General features: G+C 47.1%; 1 protein-coding gene and 1 pseudogene across 2 annotated transcripts; both read left to right on the forward strand.

Annotated features, from left to right (window-relative positions):
• Nucleotides 1-94: 94 nt before the first annotated feature.
• On the forward strand, nucleotides 95-4536 carry LOC307092509 (interferon lambda-3-like; the record flags this gene model as incomplete). The annotated part of the gene is made up of 7 exons (XM_079759784.1): nucleotides 95-164; nucleotides 2741-2806; nucleotides 3185-3366; nucleotides 3686-3763; nucleotides 4021-4164; nucleotides 4267-4350; nucleotides 4438-4536. The coding sequence occupies 7 exons, from the start codon at nucleotides 95-97 to the stop codon at nucleotides 4534-4536; spliced, it is 723 nt and encodes a 240-aa protein (XP_079615910.1).
• Nucleotides 4537-16367: 11831 nt separating this feature from the next.
• Nucleotides 16368-16898, forward strand: LOC307092337 (sigma intracellular receptor 2-like; annotated as a pseudogene). The gene has a single exon. The product of its transcript is annotated as a sigma intracellular receptor 2-like (transcript).
• Nucleotides 16899-19353: the final 2455 nt, after the last annotated feature.

Genomic DNA, 19353 nt, shown 5'->3' on the forward strand with positions numbered 1-19353 from the left:
TTGGTCCAGGCCGGTCTGCAGCCCGTGGGCTGGAGCTCAGGAGACTCTGCGGCCGCCCGCCGGCCTCACCTCGATGGCCGGCGCTGAGTGCGCCATGGAGCGCGGGGACCTCTCCGGAGCGGACAGCGCGTCCCCTGGCAGCGGGGACGGTTCTGCGGAGGGCGGTGCCCTGAGGTCCTCCAGGGTCTGTGTGGCAGGAAGAGACTTGAGAGACTTGAGTCCTGAGTCCACGGGGGGCGCTGACCACGCACCATGGACGAGGCTCTACTTCTCTGGGCACCAGAAGCCCAGAACGAGTCTCCATGGCCGGTCCCACGCCCTGGTTGAGCCCTCAGCGTCTCCTCTGAGATTCCATGAATCTGTGACGCTGCATCTCTCCACCGGAGAGGCCCATCCCTGAGGGATTTGGCAGGGAAAGGGCCTGGAGTCCTTAGGTACTGCAGTGTTTTGGATTCTGTTACCCGTGTGTCTTTTGTATTTGTGAAACCCCTGAGTAATGGGCTCCTTTGTCTTTCATTATTAAATAATCTTGCATCTACACTGGTTGTTCCCCCGTGATCACTCTGAGCGGCACTTTTCGGTTAAAAACGCCTAGCCAGGGCCATCAGGTGACTTGAGTTCAACTCTGACCCTGCCACTTAATCATGGTGTGACTGGGCCAATTACCTCTCTGTGGCCTCAGTTTCCTCATCTCTACAATGGCATCATCATCCTTCCTTTGGGGATGAGTCGTGTACGTTGAAGTAGCATCTATAAAGCTTCCAGTGGAGGCTTAGGGTGGTCTCACTTAATGGTCTCTGTTAAATAACCACACACCCCTCCACACACAATTGAGTGCACTTCTTTATTTGCCCCAGCCTGTGGGCTAGAGGTCTTTGCTGCCAACTGCAGGGCTCTTGTCAAGGTCACACAGCCAGTGAGGGCAGAGCCAGGTTTGAATCCCAGACCCTTTAGCTCCATGGTGCATGCTCTTTAAATATATATATATATATATATATATATATATATATATATATATATATATATATATATATATATATATATATATATATATCTTCAGCCCTAGCCAGTTTTGCTCAGTGGGTAGATTGTCAGCCTGTGGAATGGGGGGTCCTGGATTGATTTTTGTCAAGGGCACATTCTCGGGGTTGTGAGCTCCATCCCCGGGGGGGTCAATGCAGGAGGCAGCCAATCAATGATTCTCTCTCATCATTGATGTTTTTATCTCCCTCCCTCTCCCTTCCTCTCTGAAATCAATAAAAATATATTTTAAAAATAGATATAATTTAAAATTTTGTTTTTTATTGATTTGAGCAAGAAAGGAAAGTAGAGGGAGAGAGATAGAAACATCAATGATGAGAGAGAATCATTGATCGGCTGCCTCCTGCACACCCCCTACTGGGGATCAAGCCCGGAACCCAGGCATGTGCCCTTGACTGGAATCGAACCTAAGACCTTTCAGTCCACAGGCTGACGCTCTATCCACTGAGCAAAACCAGCTAGGGCGGGAGACTTTATTTTTAAAACACATCACAGCACTAAGCTTCTTGCTCACTTTACCAATGTTACTCATATTTAAAATGTAGGCAAACTACAGTGTGCCCCTGATGTCATCATGCCTTCAATACTACATTGTGGCAAAGCCTCCGTGATGGGGGGAGGCATAAAGTACTCCCCAGATCCGGGGGTGGGGTGTATGTGTCTTTTTTTCCTTTCAGATCTTCACATGGCTCACTCCCTCACTCCTCACTTTAAGTTTTTGCTCAAATGTGATTTTTCTGGCCTCATTCAGTGCAGTCCCCTCCTACACTCTGCTGTCACCTCACCTTTGTGCTTTCATTTTCTGTTACCTGATGTAATATACACTGAGTGCTTACCCACCCCCCGCCCCATACTCCCTCTAGTAAAAAGGCCCATGAGCCCTGGCTGGTGTGACTCAGGGGTTGGAGCGCCCTCCCCTGTGAAAGGTCGCCGGTTCAATTCCTGGTCAGAGGACATGCCCAGGTTTGGGGTTCTGTCCCATGTGCGGGAGGCCACCGATCAATGTTTCCCTTTCACATACATGTTTCACTCTCACATTAATGCCCCCCCCCTCCTTCTCTATCCCTCTCCCTCTCTAAAGATCAATACAGTAAAGTTGTTTGTTTTTTATAAAAAAGCTCCAACAAGTTTTGTTTGATGGGTTGTTGCTTTTTCAATGCTCTGTTCCCGGCACCTTGAGCACTGCCCGAAACATGGTGGGGGCTGAGTAATCCTTGGTGAGTGAATGGAGGCATTTGTCACAACTGAGCAGGATCCCTTGAAGCCCTGGGCTACACCCCGGTTCCCTAGCAGAGACTCCTATCCCTGGGTGCCTCCGACCTGGACAATTAAAGATGTTTGTCAGCTCCCTTCCTCCCCTTCTTTCTCGGTACCTGGTCGGGGAGGGAGGGAAGAGCTGGTCTCCTCTCTTAATTCTGGGCTGCTTTGTCCTGCTGACTCTCTCCTCACCCCCTCCCCACCCCCCTCAGCAGCCTTCTCCCTTCATCTTCTCCCCTCCCCTGACAGCCTCCTTCTTGGAAGTTCCAGGTTCTTGGTGGCAACAGCCCTGGAGGTGCCTTCCTCCTCTCCCTGCAGGGGGTGTCCTGCGGAAAGGCAACCCCTCTTTGTGGGGCTGAGGCTGCCCTTATGCTGAGATCCGGTTGGGGCCTCACCTCCTGTAGGTGAACCTGAGTGTGTGTCACTTTCTGTTTCGCTCCAGCTGCTCACCTGCTCAAGGCCCCGCCCTGCATGGGCTTCCCCAGCCTGGGGCCTCCCCTAGTGGCAGGTGTGTTTTCACTTTTCCTACATCAGCTGGGATTGCCCGCCTGTGCAGGCCAAAAGCTGCACCATGGAGCTCAGGGAGGAATTGCATCGCAGCCGAGCTGGAAGTTCAAGAACACAGATCGAGCAGCCGGCTGAGACCTGGAAGAGGAGACCGAGGCCAGAGACACCAGACAAGGCTGAGTGAGACCCAGGTGACAGCCTCTGAGAGGACACTTGGATCCCCACCTGGACAGAGACCAGAGACCAGAGACCAGAGACCAGAGACCAGGATGAAGCTGGGTGAGCCTCCATGTCATTGCCCATGACCCTCACTCCCCACACCCCTACCCTCCACCCCTGACACTCTGTCCCCTCATCTGCCCATCCTTCCCTAACACAGCCGTGGCTGGGTGTGGCCCGCTGGTGCTGATGCTGATGACCACGGTGCTGACCAGCACAGGAGCAGTTCCCGTCCCCACGCCCCTGGGGACCCTCCTGGGCACAAGAGGCTGCCACGTGGCCCAGTTCAAGTCTCTGTCCCCACAAGAGATGAAGGTCTTCAGGAGGGCCAGGAACGCCTTGGTGAGTCTCCCCCGCATCTCGGCTCCCCCTACCCCCCGCTGTGGGCGAGCCTCCACCCTTCCCTCTGTGGGTCACAGGCCCATTTGGCTCAAGGTGGGCCTGTACCCTTCCTTCCCCGGGCTAACCTCCACCCTTCGCACAGTGGCCTACCCCCTGCCCTTGCTGCTGTGGGCTGACTCTTGTTCTTCTGCCCTGGAGATGCCTCTAGCATCCTTTGGGACCTTAGCCCCCTGCTCCTGGTGCTAGCCATCCTCCACCCACTGCAGGGGTCACCCTCCAGCCCTCCAGCTGTGGGCTGACCTCTGCCCTTGCTCTCCAGGAAGAGTCCCTCCTGCTGAGGAACTGGAGCTGCAGCTCCCGCCCACTCCCCAGGACCCGGGACCTGAGGCAGCTGCAGGTGAGTTGGGAGACTCGGGCCCAGCCCTGCCCTCCCCTGGCCCCGCTCCTCTGGCTTCTTAGGTGGCCCCTTCACCTTCTCCTTCTCCCTTTTCCCTGTGTCTTTGCCTCCCCAGCAGTCCCCTGACCTCTTCTCCTCACCTGCTCACATTGACCTTCCCTCTCTGCTCTCTCCTGCCCTTCCCCTGGTCCCCCCTCAGCCCTCCTCACCTGTTCTCTCTCACATGCAGCCCTCACCTGTCTGTCTCCCCTGCTCAGGTGCGGGAGCGCCCTGTGGCCTTGGAGGCTGAGCTGGCCCTGACCCTGAAGGTCCTGGGCACCGTGGCGAACTCGACCCTGGGGGCCATCCTGGACCAGCCCCTTCGCACGCTGCGCCACATCCACTCCACGCTTCAGGCCTGTGTGAGTGCTCTGGGCCCCCAGGCCGTGTCTGTGGGCTCTGACCACCTGTATGTCCCCCTGTGCCTGAGACCCCGGTCACTCACCACCCTCCTGTGCCCACAGGTCCCCGCTGAGTCCGCAGCAGGCCCCAGGCCCCGGGGCCCCCTCCGCCAGTGGCTGCACCGCCTCCAGGAGGCTGAGAGGAAGGTGAGCGCCTGGGGAGGGACCAGTGTCTGGGGACAACTCGGGGCCCAGATGAGGAGCAGCCGCTGACCCGTCCTTTCCTCTCCACAGGAATCCCGCGGCTGCCTGGAAGCCTCTGTCACATCCAACCTCTTCCGCCTCCTCGCCCGCGACCTGAAATGTGTCGCTGATGGAGACCTGTGTGTGTGACCCTGAGGCCCGCCTGCCACCTGTCCCGGCATCCTGGCTTTTATTTATGCATCCCCCACTTTCCTTAAGTTATTGCCACCCAACCAGTATTTATGTATTTATGTGTGTGAATTGTCAAACTCAGACCCGACAAAATATTTATTTTTCTACTTTTTGTAAGAGTTGTTCAAATAAATGGTAAGAAAAAGATGTTTCCTGTGCTGTGGGACTGCGTGTATGATCGTGCGGATTAGTTTTCTCTCGCCGCCATCACAAGGCATCCCAGACTTAGCATCTGCCCACCAGCAAGCTCAGTGTCTCACAGTTCCATAGAGGAGACAGTATTAAAAAATCGCGATGTGGGTGCTAGGTGGGCTGATTGCTACAGGAATATTGTTGCTTCTGCCCCCTCTCATTGGACAAAGCTAGGAAATGGATGGATGTACAGAATTTTTATCCACAGTAAAATCTCATTAATAATAAGTTTCATGTTGATTACATGTTGAAACAGTAATATTTTGGATATATTGGGTCAAATAAAGTATATGTAAAATAATTTCACACATTTCTTTTTACTTACTTCTATTAAATGTGGCTCCTGGAAAATGTTAAATGCCACGTGTGGCTCACATAATATTTAGATTTGAACAGTGCTGCCTTAGAGGACAGGATGTCATAGTGGATCCAGGCTCTTTATCTCTGGCTGATGCTCCATCCTCAGTGTATTCGTACTGTCTCCCCTCATGACCAAAATATGGACGCCACAGCTCCAGCCATCACACAATCAGATGACCGTCCACAGAGCTGGAGTGGCAGAGACTCCAGCCAGCTGTCTCTGTTTATTCTCCTCTTCCTCCTTTCCTTGGAGAACCCCTGACTTGTAAGTGGATTCAAGAGTGTTCCACTAAAACAACACTCTTCAACCATCCCTGCACCTGTGGCCCGAAGCTCTGGCGACACATACGAGTGGAAGTGATCTGAGCCCCTTATGAGCTGCTCCTTTAAAGGGCAGGGCCATGCCCTCCTCGTCACCTTTCTCCTTTCTTGCTGAATGACAGGAATGACAGCAGCCAGCTCACTGTGCCTTCAGTATGCTGGGACATGTTCAGTGCCTATAGAATCCTGTGCTGAGAGCTTTCTTTTTCCTTTCAGGACATTGACTTCGGTCTTCCCCTCTGGGCTCCCTCCATGATGGGCTCTCTCCTCTTGATTTCCTACTGCTCTCGAAGCCCCAAACTCTGGTGTCTGATACCCAGAGTCAACTGTGGAGTTAGGAGCTCTAAGAAAGGTTTTGTGTTTATTCCTGTGCCGGGCTGTAAACTGCTCTCCAAAAGATAGCCACGACCTCATCCACAGAACATGTAAATGTGACCTTATTTGCAAAAAAAAAGGTCTTTTTAACATGATTACATTAAGGATTTTGGTGTGAGATTATCCTGGATTATCAGGGTTGGCCCTAAATACTATTTCCAGTGTCCTAAGTATAAAAGAGAGATAGAGGGAGCTCACTTACAAAGAAGAGGAGGAGCAAAGACTGGAGTGATGCGGCCATAAGCCAAGGAGTTCCAAGAGCCACCAGAATATGGAAGTGACAAGGAACAGGTTCCCCCAGAGCCTCCATAGCGAGCATGGTCCTGCTGAGACCTTGATTTTAACCCACTGATACAGTGGGTTGCAGACTTCTGGTCTCCAGACTGAGAGAATAAATTTCTGCTGTTTTAGCAACAGTTTGTGGTAATTTGTTACATTAACCATGACAAATTTACACAGTTCATTACAGAGACCAGGACCCATTCTAGCTCATTTTTGCAGAAAGGCATTTATTATACGGTGTTATGTGACTTATAGAAGTGTCAGAAAGGTTGAACAAATAGACTCTGTGTGGACCATTTAGGTACCACTTCAGAGCCAGACCATAAACCTGGGATTTTCAATGGCCCACTTCCTTTCTAGTAATTGGAACTTTAAGAAAATATACTCAGGCCCAGCCAGTGTAGCTCAGTGGTTGAGGGGTTTGATTCCCAGTCAGGGCACATGCCTGAGTTGTGGGCTCCATCCCCAGTAGGGGGCATGCAGGAGGCAGCTGATCAATGATTCTTTCTCATCATTGATGTTTCTCTCTCTCTCTCCCGTTTTCCCTCCCTCTGTGAAATCAATAAAAATCAATTAAAAGAAAATATACTCAGTCAAGAGGGTCCGTGGGAGGAGCTGGGGCTTATGGAAGTTCTCACGCTCTATGCAATCATGAGAACCCTACATGGGAGAACCCTACATGAAGAACTCTATGTTTATAATAAAGCTCTGTGGTTCTGACTCCCACTCCCCTTAACTTCCTCTTCCCTTCTATAAATACCCCTCCATCTTGGCACGCAGGCCAGTGTGTGCATGTGGCTTGTGTGTGTGCACTGGGTTGCAACCCTTTTTCCATTCCTGAATAAATCATTTTTGGTGACAAAACACTTAGTCAATACTATTTTTCAGTCGATTCTATGATCAGGATTTTGACTGCTTAATTAGGAATTGGCTCCCACTGCCATGATCAGGAAGGCAGCACAACCAGGAATTTGTCACGATGATGGGACGACAGCCATCAGGAAACTGCTCTAATCAAAAAGATCACCATGGAGCTGAAACCGGTTTGGCTCAGTGGATAGAGCGTCGGCCTTCGGACTGAAAGGTCCCAGGTTCGATTCCGGTCAAGGGCATGTACCTCGGTTGTAGGCTCCTTCCCGGCCCAGGCCTTGGTCAGGGCTCATGCAGGAGGCAGCCAATCAATGTGTTTCTCTCACATCGATATTTCTCTCTGTCTTTCCCTCTCTCTTCCACTCTCTCTAAAAATCAATGGGAAAATATCTTTGGGTGAGGATTTTAAAAAAATAAATATTATAGATATTTTGTAACCACCAATGAAATCATTGATTCAGATAAGGATCATCACTGGATGCTAAAACTTTTAGCTGAAATCTTGTTGAGAAACAGGATAGTCTCAGAGTCTCCAGTATCATCCCACCGGTGACTTAGAAGGAATGAAGGAAACTTTACAATGGAGAAATCTGGCAGGCTCCACCTTAATCCAGTTCAAAAAGGAAACAAACTCACATCATGTTCTCATGAACATGGTGCACTGAGGACACAATATCATCTAAATCTTGTAAAAAATGTTTAAGATGAATTTAAATCATGAAAAAAGAATCCGATAAATCCAAGCATATTCTACAAAATATATTCTACAGAACAGCTAGCTTGGACTCTTTTAAAATGTCAATGTCATCCTATCTAATAAAAGGGTAATATGCAAATTAACTGTCGCTCTGTCACAAAGATGGCAGTGCCCATAGCCACAAGATGGCGGCACCCAGTCATCTCAGCCCTGCTGGAGTCCCCCCAGTCCCGGAGGGGGGCGGCTGCTGAGAGGGGGCAGCATGAGCGGCCTGGCGGAATGCTTGCTTTTGTCACTGCAGCGACGAGGCAAGTGTTCCCCACCGGGCCGTGGATGGGCCTCTGGGCAGCAGGTGCAGAGTGGCCAGGCCCCGCAGAGAGCTACTGGCACGTGGATTCATGCACAGGGCTACTAGTAAAAGAATAAAACAAAGCAAAACCTGTGGAACTCCTCCAGGTCAAAGGGCAGAAGGAGTTATGACATTCACATCTAAACGCCATGCACAGTCCTTGATTGCATTGGGTCCTAGATTGAAAAAAAGAAATATTTTTAAAGAACAAGGCTATTATTGATATTATTAGAAAAATTCGAATGTGGACTACAATGTTGGGTAATATAATGTTGATAATGTTAAAATTTTGGAGTATTGTGATTCTCTCTAGGAGATTCATAGGAATTATTTAGGTCTGAGGTAGGGTGATGCCTGAAACCTACTTTCAAGTGGGAGAGAGAGATAAAGAGAGGCAAAATGTTAACACCGATGAATCTAGGTGAAGGGGATATGAGTGCTCGTATTAACTTTTCTGTAAGAGTGAAAATTTTTGAAATAAAAAATTGGGAGTAAATCAATAAGTATTTCTTTTCAAACATTCTACCATGTTCCAAAAGTTACATTATGTTCTGTTTCTTGGAGTATTAGTCAGGAGTACATTCAATAATTCATTCAGCACTTGTTGAGTGTCTATTGTGTGCTAGGCACTGGGTAAGAAAACAGTGGTGAACAAAACACACAAAAACTTTGTTCTCAGAGGTTCCAGTCAAGATGGTGGCATAGGTAAATGAGGGACATGCCGCCTCCTACAACCACACCAAAATTATAACTAAAATACAGAACAACCATCATTCAGAGCCATCTGAAATCTAGCTGAATAGAAGTCCTAAAACTAGGGAATTAAAGAAAAAGCACATAGAGACTGTGGGGCAGATAGGAGGGGCAGAGACTTGGGGCGGAATGGAGGAACTAAGTGGTCCCACACCCAAATGTGGCAGTTTAAAATAAGGAGGGATATCATAGCTGTGGAGGTTTCTCTAAGGAGGGAGGGGTCTCAATCCCACATCAGGGTTCCAGTACTGAAAATAGAAATACCTGCAACTTCTGGCTGTAAAAACCAGCAAGGATTGTGGCTGAGAGACACAGAGGATGCTGGAGTCCCAGGCAGTTCCTCTGAAAGGTCTGGGGGTGCACAGATTGATTCGGACTCACTCCCTCGGAGCTCCAGCGCTGGGGCAGCAGCTTGAAAGGAACCTGGGACATTCAGGGAGGAACTAACTTGTCTGGAATCAGGGCAAGAGCTGGAGGGACAGCTTTCTCCCAAACAGAAGTGCTGGCAGAGGCCAGTGTTGCTTTGCTGAGCCCTCCCCGCCACAGAGCCAGCAGGTGGACACAATATCTGAATCTCCATCAACCTGGCTCACAGTTTTCACCCTGCTCTGCTGATTCCCTGAGACCCCACCCCTCCCTACTTGCAGGCTCATCCAAGTCATTCCCAGTGGCTTTTCTATACAACTGGCCTCTCTTGCCTCATGCTTTGGACTTTCCTAAAACATCTCAAACAAGCATCATTGGCATCAGCATGCCCCATACCTCTCAATAAGTGGCCCCAGACCCAGCACTAGCCACAGCCCACCTTGGTTCATAGCTTGGTGTTTCCTGGGCACCTCCAAGCCCAACACAAGTGGCGGCCATGTGCAGAATTCTTTGTAGCTAATGCTGGGTGGCCCTGGGCAAGGTATAGGCAGTGGCTGACTTTGCACCTCCCGGGAGGCTCCAGAGCCAGTGTTCCCGGTGGTCAGTTTCAACCGCACTGGATTACAACCCTACCACCTCCACAATTGACACATTCAAGGGGTGGACTCAGTAAGCACCAAAGCCCCACTGAAGCAAGTCTTGCTCTATAGGGTTGGCTCCTGCACAGCAGCTCTTCCACTGTAGTTGTAGCTAATTCTCAAAACCAGTTGGCCTGCAGGTCAATCCCTTCCAGTGATGCCAACAGCAATGAAGGCTCAACCAGCACAAGACAGCACACACAGTCCACACACGGGCACACCTGGAGCACCTAGCTCAGGTGACTGGGGAGGCTGAGCCACTGGGCCTGTAGTACACCTACTACACAAGGCCCCTCTATCAAGTTTGGGAGACATAGCAGATCTACCCAATACATAGAACAAGCACATGGAAACAGCCAAAATGCAGAGACAAAGAAGCATGTCACAGCCCAGCCAGCATGGCTCAGTGGTTGAGTGTTGACCTGTGAACCAGAGGTTGTGGTCAAATCCAGGTTGGGACACTGTACCCAGTGTGGGGCATGCAGGAGGCAGCCAATCGATGACTCTCTCTCATCACTGATGTTCTTGTCTCTCTCTCCCTCTCCTTTCCTCTCTGAAGTCAATAAAAAATGTATATTTTTTAAGAGAAGAGACAGATATCAAGCTATATTACAAAGCCACAGTTCTCAAAACTGCCTGGTACTGGCACAAGACCAGACATATAGACCAATGGAACAGAGCAGAGAACCCAGAAATAGAGCCAAGCCATTATGCTCAATTAACATTTGACAAAGGAGGCAATAGCATACAATGGAGTCAAGACAGTTTCTTCAATAAACGGTGCTTGGAAAATTGGTCAGATACATTCAAAAAAATGAAACTAGATCACCAACATACACGATACACAAAAATAAACTCAAAATGATTAAAGGACTTAAATGTAAGATGGGAAACCATAAAAATCTTAGAAGACTCCATAGGCAGCAAAATATCAGACATTTGTCATAGCAATATCTTTACCTATACAGCTCCTAGAGCAATGGAAACTAAGGAGAAAATAAACAAATGGGACTACATCAAAATAAAAGGCTTCTGCACAGCAAAAGAAACCATCAACAAAACAACAAGAAAGCCCACTGCATGGGAGAACATATTTACCAATGCTACCTCAGATAAGGATTTAATCTCCAAAGTTTACAGGGAATTCATACAACTTAACAAAAGGAAGATAAACAATCCAATCAAAAAATGAGCAAAGGACCTAAATAGACACTTCTTGAAAGAGGACATACAGACGGCCAAGAGACATATGAAAACATGCTCAAAGTCACTAATCATCCGAGAGATGCAAATCAAAACAACAATGAGGCACCACCTCACACCTGTCAGAATGGCTATCATCAACAAATCAACAAAGGACAAGTGCTGGCGAGGATGCAGAGAAAAAAGAACCCTTGTGCACTGCTGGTGAAAATGCAGACTGGTGCAGCCACTGTGGAGAACAGTATGGAGTTTCCTCAAAAAGTTAAAAATGGAACTCCCATTTGACCCAGTGATCCTCTTCTAGGCATATATCCAAAGAAACCAGAAACACCAATCAGAAAGGACATATGCACCCCTATGTTCATAGCAGCACAATTTACAATAGCTAAGATCTGGAAACAGCCCAAGTGCCCATCAGCAGATGAGTTGATTAAAAAACTGTGGTACATCTACACAATGGAATACTACACTGCCATAAAAAATAAGTAATTCTTACCATTTGCAACAGCATGGATGGAACTAGAGAGCATTATGCTAAGCGACATAAGCCAGTCAGAGAAAAATAAATAGCACATGATCTCACTCATATGTGGGATATAATGATCAACATAAACTGATGAACAAAAATAGATCCAGAGACAAGGTAACACTGAACAGACCGTCCAACCTCAGAGAGAAGGCAGGGGAGGGGGGGTGTTAGAGATCAACCAAAGGACTTGGATGCGTGCATATTAGCATTACCAATGAACACAGACACTGGGGCAGTGGGGCCTTGTCCTGGGGGCCGGGAGTGATGGGGAGGGGGGGGTCAATCGAGGAAAAAGGAGACATATGTAATAGTTTAAACAATAACAAAAAAGGAGAGAGAGAAGAGACCATTAAATTCCTTAACTTTTTATTGAAGCCTCATGTCCCATAGGTCCCAGGGGAAGCTGGGCAGGGAGAAGAAGGACATTAGACTACCCGAGGAGTCAGACAGTCTCTGTCCTTTAGGAGCTGACATTCTCTGTTCTCGGAAGATTCCTCTACCGATCAGATGCATCCACATCATCCTGTGTCCAAAGTGAGCCACTTGTCCCGTGGTGACCATGACCCCACAACACACGCTGCTCGCCAAGGATCTCCATCCTTCTCCAGAAGAGGAGAGAAAACACACGAAGAAGCACCTGGGGCAGAGCCCAGTTCCAACTTCATGGATGTGAAATGCCAAGATGCTATAACATCACAACTGTCTTTAGCCAGAGAGTGATTTCGTGCATGGGCTGCTCCACTGTGCTGTCGGCCTCCAGGAGGAAAATCCGGGCTGACAGATGAGGGGCTTCAGAAGGAAGCAGCACTAAAAGCACCCGAATCCAGATGAGTGGGGCCAGAACCGGTTTGGCTCAGTGGATAGAGCGTCAGTCTGCGGACTGAGAGGTCCCAGGTTCGATTCCGGTCAAGGGCATGTACCTTGGTTGCGGGCACATCCCCAGTGGGGGGTGTGCAGGAAGCAGCTGATCAATGTTTCTCTCTCATCGATGTTTCTAACTTTCTATCCCTCTCCCTTCCTCTCTGTAAAAAATCAATAAAATATATTTAAAAAAAGAAAAAGAAAATGGGGGAAGCAGTCAGCAAACAGGTAAAAGACATAGGGGATTTTTAAAAAATAAAATAAAATAAAACTTTAAAAAATAAAATAAAAGATGAGTGGGGAAACTATTCCGATAAACACATTTTAGATTTTTTTTAAAAGTGGGCCACGATCCCCAAGAGAAATAAAAACATATATCCACATAAAAACTAGTATACAAATGGTCATCACAGCATTATCCATAACAGCCAACGAATGGAAACAACTTCAAAGTCCACTAACTAATGAATGGACAAACAAAATGTGTTATAGCCATGCAATAGAATACTATCCGCCATAAAAGGGAATGAAGTACTGGCACGTGCTACAACATGGATGAAGCTTAAAACGTTAAACTAAGTGAAAGAAGCCAGACATAAAAGACCACATACATATAATTTAGTTTTCATGAAATGTCTAGAAGAGTCAAATCCATAGAGAAAGTAAAGTAATGGTTGCCTTGGGCTGGGTTCAGGGAAGGGGTGTGGAGAAATGAGGGGTGACTGCTAAAGCATATAGGATTTCTTTTGGGGGTGATGAAAATACTCTAAAATTGATTGTGGTGGTGGATTCACAACTCTGTGACTCTATTAAAATCCATTGAATTATACATTTTAAATGAGTGAGTTATATGGTATGTGAATTATATCTCGATAAAGCTATTACCAAAAAAATATATAATACAATGTCAGGTAGGAATAAGACGTATCAAATACATGAGGCAGACTTGAGTATGAGGCTGGGCTTTCCCACTTACAAACTGTTTGACCTTGAGTAGGTTATGTCACTTTGCTGATCCTCAGCTTTCTCATCTATAAAATTGGGGTAAAAATAATACCTACTTCATGGAGTGATTGTGAGAATTAAATGAAGCAAATAATAGTAGCTCAGAGATAATAGTGCTCAATAAATGTTGGTTTTTGTTGTTAAAAAAAAAAAGTGAGCCACAAGAGGAAATGGCCACAAAAACGGAGAGCAGTCGGCTGGTGGCCTCTGCAATAGAAGCCTCTGGTTCTTTTCTTTTTTTTTTCTTTTTTTTTTAATATATTTTATTGATTTTTTTTTTTTTACAGAGAGGAAGGGAGAGGGACAGAGAGTCAGAAACATCAATGAGAGAGAAACACCGATCAGCCACCTCCTGCACGCCCCCACTGGGGATGTGCCCACAACCAAGGTACGTGCCCTTGACCGGAATCGAACCCGGGACCCTTGAGTCCGCAGGCCGACGCTCTATCCACTGAGCCAAACCAGTTAGGGCGAAGCCTCTGGTTCTTTGAGGGAGATTGTGAAGGAGCTTCCTGGAATCTGGTCCTGACCATCAGAGGTTCTAAGCAGCCAATACAGCCCTCCCCCCCGCCCCCCCCCCCCCCCGCCCCCAAGAGGCCCTTGTGGTGTGTTTGGGTATTATTCCAGGTTATTAGCTTTCTAATCTAACTCTCTAATAATCTATTAGCTTCCCAATGTCTCTAGCTGGATGTCTCTACTGCTCAAACTAGTTATTGTGGATTCTGTTCCTGACAATTAAGAGCCCTGATGGATACAGCCAGGAAGGGGTTTTGTTCAGGAGACAGCAATGAGGCCATGTGGCAGCAAAGGGGGAAGGAAGAGGGAAACGAAGTTAGAAGGCCTGGAGGGGCCACATCTTAAAGGGCTGTGTAAGCCATGGCAGGGAGTTTGACTTTTACTGAGTGAACGGGGAGCTATGAGAGGAATTTAAATAGAGAGGAGACATAATCTTTGACTCTATGTGGAAAACATGCTAAGCAGGGAGCGACCAGGGTGGAAGCTGCTACGATCATCCAGGAGGAGGTAACCATAGACAGGGCCAGGATGGGTGTGTGGAGAGAATGAGAAGTGGGTGAATTTGGAAACACTTTGAAAGTATAACCAGCAGGTTTTGCTGATGAATTGTCTGTGTGTGTTGTGTGTTGTGTGTGTGTGTGTGTGTGTGTGTGTGTCTGTGTGTGTGAGAGAGAGAGAGAAAGAGAGAGAGAGAGAGAGAGAGAGAGAGAGAGAGAGAGAGAGAGAATGATGTTGGTCAAGGATCACTTGATGTTTATAATGAAGCCTCAAGTGCATCAACAGGAAAAAGAGAACACTACTAACTGCCTGGTGTCATCATAAGGAGTCTATATAATCATGGGTACAAAGCACTTACACATTTATGTACCACTGACATTATTTCTTATAGGGTGTTTGAGACAACTCATTCAAACCCATCTTCTTTGTTCTGGCACCTCCAAAACCCTACATGTCTCTGTGTCTCCTAAGATTCCAAGAAAGGCCTCTACTATGCCCCCAATTTCTTTAAAACCATCTGCCCTTTACAAGAAAAATAGAGGTGACTAAGGGGAACTTCCTCCCCTCCCGCCACTCTGAGGGTGCTAAGGATTTGCCAGTCCACAGGTCTCTTTCCAGAAATCCAGGCTCCCTCCTGTAGCCTCCTTTCTGTTTCTCTTTCAAATTCAGTCTCCCATCTGTCATCTCCTGGCCACCACCCACCTGAATTTCCCCAGTCCTGCCAAAACCTGTGGCAAGTTCCAAATTCAGGTGGTGTATTTGCTTTACTTAAATAAACTGAAATTGTCCCTCTGGCCAACTCAGTGGCTCATGGCCTTCCCTGTTCTAATCACCAGGGGAACTCTAAAGATAACACAGTCTGGGCTGCTATCCCAGAGATGTGACTGGTCTCATTGCGTTCTATCCGTGGTTCTCAAATCTTAAGGTGTATCTGAATCAGCTTGAGATCTTGCTAAAACATAGGTTGCTAGACCCCACATCCAGAATTTCTGACTCGATAACTCAGAGAATGTATATTCTAACAAGTTCCCAGGTGAAGCTGATACTGCTGGTCCAGGGCCCACACTTTGAGAAATGCTGCTCTGTGCCAAGAGACAGTAACATGTCATGAATCAAACTCTTGCTCCTCAGTGTGATCCGCAGACCCTTGGCATCACCTTGGGAAAGTATTAGGAATGTAGAATCTGAGATCCTACCTCCAACTTACTGAATCAGAAATCTGCATTTTAACCAAAACCCCAGGCCATTTGTACACTTGTTGAAGTTTAAGGAGCATAGGGTTCAATCCCAGTTCTGCTAATTATTAACTGTGAGGTTTGTAAGCAGGTTCTTGAGATCTCGGTTTCCTCATCTGTAGAGTGAGGGTAATATGTAAGGTGGTAGTATGGATTAAACGAGTTCACATAAATATAGCTATGCCTGGTATAGGATAAGCACTGTTGACATAAGAAAGTCCAAACCTGAAGAGAATTTTTATGAGTTTATTTGGGCTAAACTGATGACACATGCCAGGGAGCAAGGTCTCAAATGCTCCAGAGAACAACAGTTTTGCAGTTTCTTTTATGCATTTGAAATTAAGGAAGGGATGTGAGGAAGATTACATGAGGGTGGGAGAAAGCAAGTTGGGAACTGGATTGCAAGTTAGTTAACAAGATTATGTGATCTCTTAAGGGTGGTTATACTTCCCAGAGGTCTAAAAAAAAAAGAGGCATTTCCATGCATATGAGCAAACCAACAGACACAGACAGTAGGGGTGTGAGGGCATGTGCTGGGGGTGGGAGTGGCCAGGCAGAGGTCAATGGGGGGGGGAAAGAAGATTTATGTAATACTTTAAACAATAAAGAATTTAAATTTAATAATAATAATAATAATAATAATAATAATAATAATAATAAACTGCTACCACACATTTAAAAAAAATAAAATTAGCTTCCCACGTGGGCGGTCCTGGTGAGCGCAGCCTCCTCTCCTACGCGGCCCAACCAACGGATGATGGGGACGCTGAGTGCTCGGCGCGGCCTGGAGTGGCTGCTGGGGCTCTACTTGCTCTCCCACATCCCCATCACCCTGCTCTTCGACCTGCCACGCGAACTCTACCCCATCGAGTTGAGAAACCTGCTGAAGTGGTACGCTAAAGAATTCAAAGACCCTCTGCTCCAGGACGCCCCAATGCGGTTTAAACCCTTCCTGTTTTGCGGGCTTGTGTTTCAGCTGCCTTTCTTTCCCATTGCAACAGACGCCTTCTTCAAAGGAGGCTGCAGGTCGATTCGCACCACTGCCATGGTCTACTCGGCCCACACCATGACAACCCGAATTCCAATTCTCTCCACGCTTCTATCTGAGGATTTCTCTAAAGCCAGTGGTTTCAAAGGACAAGGACCGAAGACTTGACGTGAACGCTTAACCCTCGTATCTGTCTATGCCCCTTACTTTCTCATCCCTCTTAGGCTTCTGCTTTTCATGTTGCGGAGCCCCTACTATAAATATGAGGAGAAAAGAAAGTGAAAATGAGATAACTACACAAGGAAAACTGCTCAGAACCCCTGTCTTCAGCCGCATTTGAAACACACCAGCAGCCATGAACTGGCACCTTCCAAGGGACCCATCACCTGAGGACGGGCCAAGTCCACCACGTGCCCAGGTCCCATTGCAGAATTACTAAAAACAGGACCAGACCAGAAACGGGTAAACTTCTAAGAAACATATCCTGCTTGGCATCTTCATGAGTTATTTGATCTACAATATACATGTGACTAACCCCTTGACTCATGACTCTCTACAGCAAATCACTATTCAGCAAAATGAGTAGTTAGGATGTTCAGGCCATTTTTAAGTTTGAAATTATGCCTCTTCAATGCTCATTAAAAACTATATTGTTTTCTTGCCTGCACCCCTGGTGGGGAGAGGAGAGAGAAAATAGTCTGCAAGAGGTTTAAGGTTCAGCCCTGGCTTAACTTGCAGTCAGATATGGGTTAAATCAGAAGGTGCTTTGTTTCTGTTTTAAACAGCTCATCCCAGAAGGAGAGATTTTTTTTAAAAGTCTCCTTGTTTATCTTCTTTCCAAACCTTAGTCCTGTCTTTTTACAGACCACCGGACAGAAGTCACTCTACTCTGAGGTCTGGTGTCTCAAACCTGATCTGGAAGTGTGCTGCCTTCTGGATAACTACATTCTTCCTAATAGTTTAATCATTCCTTCCCGTGTTGGTCTGAGTCAAAATGGGGGAACAGCTGGGCAAAACATGTCCACTGTGCATGTAGGGTCTCTTCACATTAGTACCTGGTGTTCCACTAGCTTTCTCTAAGTTCATACTCAAAGCTAACTTAAAAAAAAAAAGGCTTATGAACACACATGGACAACAGAAGAAATTGGTTCCAGTCAATTCCCTCTTTGCCTGTTCTGCTCATAAGCCATATTACTCTATTGGGAGTATCCTCTGACTCATGTATCCAGTCCAAATAAAGGTAGCTGCTGACCATTAAAAAAAATAATAATTAATTAATTAATTAATTTAATTAAAATTAAATAAGAGGCATTTCAAAGGTGTGTTAACCTAGATGCCTAGAAACAATGGACAGGGCTTGCTTAAGGCAAAGATAAATTTTTTACTATAAAGGTTATATGTCTGGGATGTGACTACCCACCATGACCTGCCCAGTTAGTAATTTATGATCAGATCACCCAGTGAGGTTACTTTCCATAGAACCTCTTTTTTCATCTACAACATCAAAGAAATATTTGCTATTTCTGTTATTATTATCAGCTTCCCAGGTGTCTGTAATGTTCAGTCAAGGCTAAAACACTAAGCAAGGCTGAAACCTAGGGTCCCAAGAGCCGTGGAGATGTCAATATAAGTGTGAACTAGAGATGCAGACCAAGATAGCGGCCAGAGCCTGAAAACAGACAGCAGCAAAGAGCCAGAGACTGAGACCCAAGAAATCAAAAGTTGAGCCCACCTTCACCTAATAGGAAAGACAGAGATTCCAAGAGAAATGCACCAGCATAGAAGAAGTACCAATCCTTTCCACAGCCGGAAGTTAGAGACAAAGATAGGTGAGGCCAACCTTTCTCCCCTGATCAATCTCTGCCCATCTCTCTCTTCATCCATCCATCCATCAATCCTCCCCAACCCATGGCTCATCTGTGATCCCCTCTCCCCACCATGACCTTATCCCTTCAGTCTGTCCATCCAACAGGTAAGACCATAGGTCCAATCTGGTCCTGGTTGCAACCTCAAGGTGCTTGGGAGAGACTGCTGCATTGTGAGGTCCCAGGCACCAGACATCCAAGGGAACAGAGGCCACCACCTTTGTGAGTCTCCCGGCTTTGTGAGAAAGAAGGCTCGCTTTAGAGTCAAGTTGACATAGATTTGCATCTGACTCTACCACCTACCAGCTGTTTGACCTGAGACAGATTACTGTATTTCTTTGTGCCTTAGTTTTCTTGCCTTGAAAATGGGAAATATAAATAATATATCAAACTTCCTGAGACATTTCTGAGGATCTAGGGCAGTGGTCGGCAAACCACAGCTCGCGAGCCACATGCGGCTCTTCGGCCCCTTGAGTGTTCTAATGCCACTTCTTCAAAATAGACTCGCCCAGGCCGAAAACCGACTGCTGTGCATGGGCCACGAAGTTTCAATCGCATTGTACGTGCGCGCCTGCACGTGGTAGTTTGTGGAAGAGCCACACTCAAGGGGCCAAAGAGCCGCATGTGGCTCGCGAGCTGCGGTTTGCCGACCACTGATTCTAGGGTGATAACACAGGTGATATATTTAGAACTGTGCCTCAATCGGGTAAGCATTCAAATGCAGTTGCCATGGTTTAGGATTCCCCACTTGTCCTGCAGAAAGATCACCACCCTGCTCCCCTTCCAGGCTTATCCCTCTCTAGTTCTCTGTAGACTCAGACTCTCCCTCACTGGGAGATAGTAGTAACTCTTACTATTGACGTCTACCCTCC

This window comes from Cnephaeus nilssonii, assembly GCF_951640355.1.
Source record: "Cnephaeus nilssonii genome assembly, chromosome: 20".
NCBI lineage: Eukaryota > Metazoa > Chordata > Mammalia > Chiroptera > Vespertilionidae > Cnephaeus > Cnephaeus nilssonii.